The following is a 6,136-nucleotide window of genomic DNA, read 5'->3' as shown; positions in this document are numbered from 1 at the left end:
CTACAGGTAAATGGAGGAACTGCACCTGAGGGATTCCTTCCTGCCAAGCTGGTATTGGTAGCATGTTGGTGAAGTCCTGAAATATATATATCACCATTTCCAGTTTGCTAAAATGAGACCTCACGCCTTGCATATAGAAATAGGCAGTGACCCAGTTTGTGTGATCACAGTGGCTGAAAGAAGCCACTGCAGCTTGTGGTACCTGCCACGTGTGCCTGCCTGCAACAAACCACTCTGGCTTGTTTCAGCCGCAATGATCAGACAAACTGGTGTTCTGAGCTGTGGGAGTTTTCAAGGAGTAGGACTGATAGAAGATACTAAGACTGCTTTTCAAGATGTGGCTTTGCTGATAATGAGACTAGACTAGAGTGTTCTGTAACTTAGCATCACAGTTAATGTAGCCTTGGGCCAAATGCAGTCATGATGAATCAGAGAAATTAAGAGATATGTAGCAGTTCAGAAGATTCAGAGCTGGAATGCATAAATATCTCAGGAGTGGATTAATGTTTAAACTGCCAGTCCAAATAATCACTCCCTTCTTTGGGTTTAGTTGCCTGGAAAGCATGTTTTACACACACTGTGCTATTTCTTTATCACCAGTTTGATGAACAATCTGCCCAAATGTCCAGCTGGAAATAATTAAGATAATTAGCTTCATAGGATCAAAAGCAAAATATTCCCTGCATGACAGGAGATTTTAGATGAAGGAGACAGGATAAAATTGTACAAAAGAAGATGCATAAATCTGAATGCATTCTTCTCTTGTACATGGTTGTGGCTAGTTTGGAAAGCATGGTTTAGGTCTGTCAGTCTGTGGAATGGGGGCATTCCCCACTTCTGATTTCTCTTTGTTCCTGGTCTTGTGATCGTTGTCCCCACCTGACAACAGGCCTTGACAGACCAGTGCTTGCAACCCTAGTGGTCTTTCAGGTTTGCTATGTTGTAATAAGGGGTGAGTTTGTTCTATCCTCTTCCTGTACTTTCTGACTTTGCATGTATAGCATTAATAATAAGCACTAATAAGCTTTTGATTACTTGTATTTACACTAAGAAGTTTCATTGCATTGGTTTACTTCCTTCAGAATAAGTCAATTCAGTTTGCTAATTATGGGAATTATTATTTTAGATATCATTAAGGAATTTTTGATAGTTTTTATTTAATACATTATTATAGAATGCTTCATTTTAAAGTGCAGACTTGCATATGATATTGAAATAGTTTGCATCAAGTTTTTAACACATTTATTTTTATGCAAATGTTTCAGCTTATTAGCACAGGGTAATATTGGCAGCAGAGTATGACAAATATTTCCATGGTGAATTTGGGTTTTTCCAACCCAAGTTGAGTTTCTAAATTCAGTCCCTACCTTGTGAGGCGCTAAAACAGCGGTGGACTAAATCACTTTCAACCTGAGCAGCAGATTCAATTTCAGAGAAGCTCTTGGGGAGCTATATTCCAGTGATGGGTGAGTGTGAGGGATGTGAGACAAAATGGATGAAGTGAAATATACAAAGAAGACCAGCTCAGTGTAATGCAAAACTCTTACTGTTAGTAAGTAAGGAGTGCTTTACTTGAGGTTTTTGCCCCACCTCCATACTGCAAACTAAAGCTTTTGCTTCTGGATTCTTTGCAGGATTAAGATTGGCTCCTTTACATCTGTGTTTATTTTCTGGAGTTGTTTTCCTCTCTCTTTCTCTCTCTTTCTAGGGATTCCATTACACATTCACAATGTGGGGCTGCAGTATAGCAGAATTGTACAAACACACGAGGGTCACATTTGGCTTCATTCATCAAATCTAGATATTACCACACTTGCATTAATCTATAAACAGCAATGAAAATGGTTGTAAAGAATGGGAGAAGTCCTGGGGATGATGACCTTGTATAACACACCCGCAGACTGACCAGCAAACAATAAATACCTTGGGTGGAGAAGACCAAAGCATTAAGAAAGGCATTTCAACCTTTCAGAGCAGGAGAAAATGGCACAAAAGCTAGAAAACTGCTGGTTGGGCAAAAGCGGGTGGGGAGAATGTGCCCATCCAGAGCTCAATTTGGGCCCTCTGCCTGAAGTTCTCCAGTCCTAAGCTAAAGCGTCTGCATGAAGATTCAGGTGCTTGCAGATTTTTGCAAGTTGGCTGCTCTGCTCCAGCGTCATCATCATTCTATCTGCAGGAACCTCCTTTGGTCTCTCTTCATTGTATCTGTGTGATAATATTAAATCTCTGCATGAGCATTTGAGAACATCTCTGCAATTTAGATTTTCTCTCATTGTAGATTCTTTTTATCTGGGTGGACATCCATGTAAAGAACAATGAACGTGTGATGTCATATTTTCACTTGAAGAAGTCTCAGTTGCCTGCCCTGGCTGCATACCACACCCCTGACGAGGAGCAGGCTGTGCTGCCCCTGGAGGAGATCTCTGTGGAGACAGTAAAGGAATTCTGCCATGACTTCCTGCAGAAGATGCAAGAGGTGAGTGGCCAGGTGACCACATAATGACCCCTCGACTCCCCAGTCACAGCTTGCACCTCTATTTTCGCATCCATCTGCTGCCTGGAAATGTTCTGCTAATTTCTCTTATCATGGTTTGGTGTCGTGTGTGACAAACCTCATGGATTTCAGAGCACACCTTTTGGGTCCTATATAATAAATTAAGGCCCAAACCAGATTAGAGGTTAAATACAGTTTTGCATTAGGAGGAATTCTTCACTGCTACCTAAGAGCAATTTGATTTCCTCCCAATGCTCACATTTAATTAATTGAATACACTTATGTTCTACACTTTTCTCCAAGTTGCTCAGGGCAATGGTAACAGTTCTTGGCCATTTTCCACTGGATCCTCATGAGAATCCTGGGAAGTGAGTTGCAAGATGGTGTCTGGCTGCCTGACGGCTGAGTGGTGATTTGAACCCGTCTCCCCCTTAGCCTAGTCTGAAACATCAGGGCTGCATCTGGTAAGGGAAAGTTTAAACTCCCCCTGAACACCTGCTGGGATGCCAGTAATGATGATTCCCACCCCTTCTAAGTAACTTCCATTTGCTTTAAAAATGCACATTGAATGGAAAGATAATGAAGTTTATCATATGCCTGGAATTGTCTGTATAGAATGTTAAGGCCAGAATGTTAAGGCCATTCTGACCCCTTAGCAGATGGCAGCAATGCAATTGCACCAGTCATCATGTAGTTCCTCCTGTATCTTCTCTTGGCTCCAGCTAAGACCTGCAGTGCATCTCCTCCAAGGTGGTTGTAAAATCCCTATGCACATTCATCCTGGGGAAAGCACTTATGTGGAAATACTTGCCCTGTGAGGCTAATATCATCAGAGTAAAATTCCGTCTTCTGAAATGTTTTGTCATCTCAGAGGGTTTATAGAGATCTGTGCTTCCTCCCCACCCATAAAAAAGCACAAAACCCCTAAACCTGAAATGCTGGGGTTGGAATATAGTGTACAAATTGGGTTGCACAATTTTGCAAAATAGCAAAAATCCTATTACTACCTGACATTGTCGCAGTATAGATTCGGGTCCCAGCTTGAACTGGGAGAAGCACTTCAGCATCAGAGATGGGGCCTTGACCTTGACGGATCTGCCTTCACAGCCAGCACTGTTCTTTCCATGCTGGCTGGGTTCCAGAGACGGAGGACCATCTTCAGATCTTGATGTGTTCTGGAGGACAGGGAGGGAAGGAGTAAGGCACCTCCCCCTGTGCCAGCTATGCTGGCTGGGACATGCTGGGAGTTGTAGGCCTTCTGTCTGTCTGAACTTGCACAGGGTCATGCCCTCAATGTTCTGGAGGGCAAGGGAGCGCTGAGTCAGCCTTGACTGCCTTCTTTGGGATGTCTGTAATCCTTCAAGGTCAGAAGGTTACAACAGTCACACCAAATGGTGCCCTAAAGCATTTCTGACTGGGGCACGCTTAGAAGACTTTTAACAAAAACTGGCAAACCATTTTGCAGCTTACCTGAGTAATTGTGCAAGTTAATCGCTTAGCATCTGTGAACTCTGCTGGTGCTTCAGCACATTAGAAGCTGCGCTGTGCACTGCATGGCTACCAACATGCACATTCTTAGGCATCCCAGTGAAGCAGCAGCCTGAAGGAATGGCAACCTCCCAGTCAAGCGGACACCCTTCAAGTCTTATCTCGCATGCAATGCTCTTTCTAGTTTGTCAACCAACTTTCAAGCACTGGAATGGAGAATTTATGCCTAACCTTGGTTTTCAGACTTGTGAGCAGAAGCATTTGTGCCCTTCAGAGGGGACTGATCTCACAAGGGCATGTTGTGCAAGGACATTAAAGTATTTTCATGTGCCCTTCCATAAGGAGAATTGAACACAAAATGAATATTTGTCCAGATTTTTGAAATATGAGAATTGCACCTCTGGGCCCCCAGTGATATACTAAATTTATTAATTGCCATCTCAAAGGATCAGATGAAGTGGCCTGAGTCACATCCTCACCATTGCTCCATCTAGTTCAGTGTTGTCTTTACAGCATGTCAGTAGTTCTCCAGGGCAGACTGATTTGGACATGCCAGGGACTGAGCCTTGGGATTCCTATACGAAAAGGATATACTCTGCCACTGCACTGCAGCCTTTCTCAGAAAAAGGAGAGGACTTCAATCTTGACATTCAGGCAGCTTGCCTTTCAGCTATTTTATCTCAGTGGCCTGATTTGCATGCCATTGTCTGCCATGGTCAACATACCATGGATCATTCAGATGACGAGTAGGACCAAGCATGTGTGTTCTGTGTGCATGTGGCTTCCTGCATACCCACCTGCTCTTTGTGATAAGCAACCTAGAGATGCCCCATTGTTAAGACATCTGAATGCAGAGCCATGGGTTGCTGGGGGACAAACAATCCAGTGTCTGTACTGATGGGTTCAGTTCAGAGTTCTGGATTCACTAAATGGCCCAGGGATGGAACATGAATGGTCATTCCCACCTATCTTCTCAACAACTCACATTTTGTAAACTGTGGCCTATTAGAACATTCAGACCAGGTCAGTGTGCCTACAAGACAAAGATGGCTTGTGAGAGATTTCCTGCTTTTAGACAGTAATCTTGAGAGATGTTGGTATAAGTAAAATGGGGTAAGAGATGCCAGGAGGAAAGGATTAGTTGCCACCGATTATGCTATCTGGATTTCATCTTCCCCCACCCCCGTTCATCGGTCAATGAAAACTCGTGATGTTGATGCGGTTCCCTTGCTCTGTTTTGTTTCAGAAAGAAAACCCTAAGCCAGAGGATAAGGCCTTCAAAGAAGAACTCTGACTCCATTCCAAGCATATAAACAACATCAGTCCACTGTAATTCTATTTGCCTTTGGTGGAAAAATAGTGAATGGCAACTCAATAGTCTGAAGGCCCCTGACACAATGTCAGCTGCGTTCAATACTTCCCCAGTCCTTCCATAAATATTTACATAATCTTTTCCATTTTGCAGTCCCTTCTTTTCAGTATTATGCTTCAGTAATTAGAACTCTGTGCTTCTTCGGCAAAGGATGGGGCTTGGTGGCAGTGGATGAGAAGGGTGGTGGTGGTGGCATTGAAAGGGTTGACAGGTGATTTGGCAGTTGTCAGTATTGCCTGTCATGTAAGTGGGCACAGGCAAGTCCTCTCACCCGGCATGCCTTTACGCTCTCGCGTACTTTGGGGGCTATTGCATTTAACATCCTCTATGTCTGTCACTAAAGAGGTGATACGAGCCTTCAGATTGGAGAAGTGAGGCATGGTCTTTCCTATCTATGCTTTTCATGTCAGTGCTTTTTCAACTCACTACAAGTGAATTGATTTTATGCAGGGGTTTTTTTGTCATAGAACTCATGGTTCCCTGCACCTTTTTTTCAATTGATTTTACGAAGTGATTTTGGGTTGGGCATAGCAGATCAGCAGCAAACATCATTAACATAGTGCCTGCAGGCTGCTATTGTGTCTGCTGTCTGCTATCTGATAGTGAGAGATAGCTGCTTGGGACTCTGCTCCTGCTTGCTGCTCAGCTTGGGATTGGTGTGTGTGCTTACTGCCAGAGGGGACGTGAGTTCCAGCACCTTTTTTTTTTTTTTACAAAAAAAGCACTGATTTTATGCATACCATTTTGCTATTTTTTTCATTAATTTAATTCAAAGGAGGTGT

At 43.2% G+C, this 6,136-nt stretch overlaps 1 protein-coding gene across 1 annotated transcript in view; it reads left to right on the top strand.

The window, feature by feature from the left end:
- Positions 1 to 5,364, top strand: part of ERP27 (endoplasmic reticulum protein 27) — a 25,601-nt gene extending 20,237 nt beyond the window's left edge. The window contains exons 6-7 of the mRNA XM_044455180.1: positions 2,279 to 2,476; positions 5,229 to 5,364. Coding sequence (XP_044311115.1) covers positions 2,279 to 2,476; positions 5,229 to 5,276 — 246 coding nt within the window. The 3' untranslated portion in view covers positions 5,277 to 5,364. The remainder of the gene's footprint in view (positions 1 to 2,278; positions 2,477 to 5,228) is intronic.
- Positions 5,365 to 6,136: the final 772 nt, after the last annotated feature.

Source organism: Varanus komodoensis, unplaced genomic scaffold, assembly GCF_004798865.1.
Source record: "Varanus komodoensis strain SLA01 unplaced genomic scaffold, ASM479886v1 scaffold8, whole genome shotgun sequence".
NCBI lineage: Eukaryota > Metazoa > Chordata > Lepidosauria > Squamata > Varanidae > Varanus > Varanus komodoensis.
This window is presented reverse-complemented; position numbering and strand designations above follow the sequence as displayed.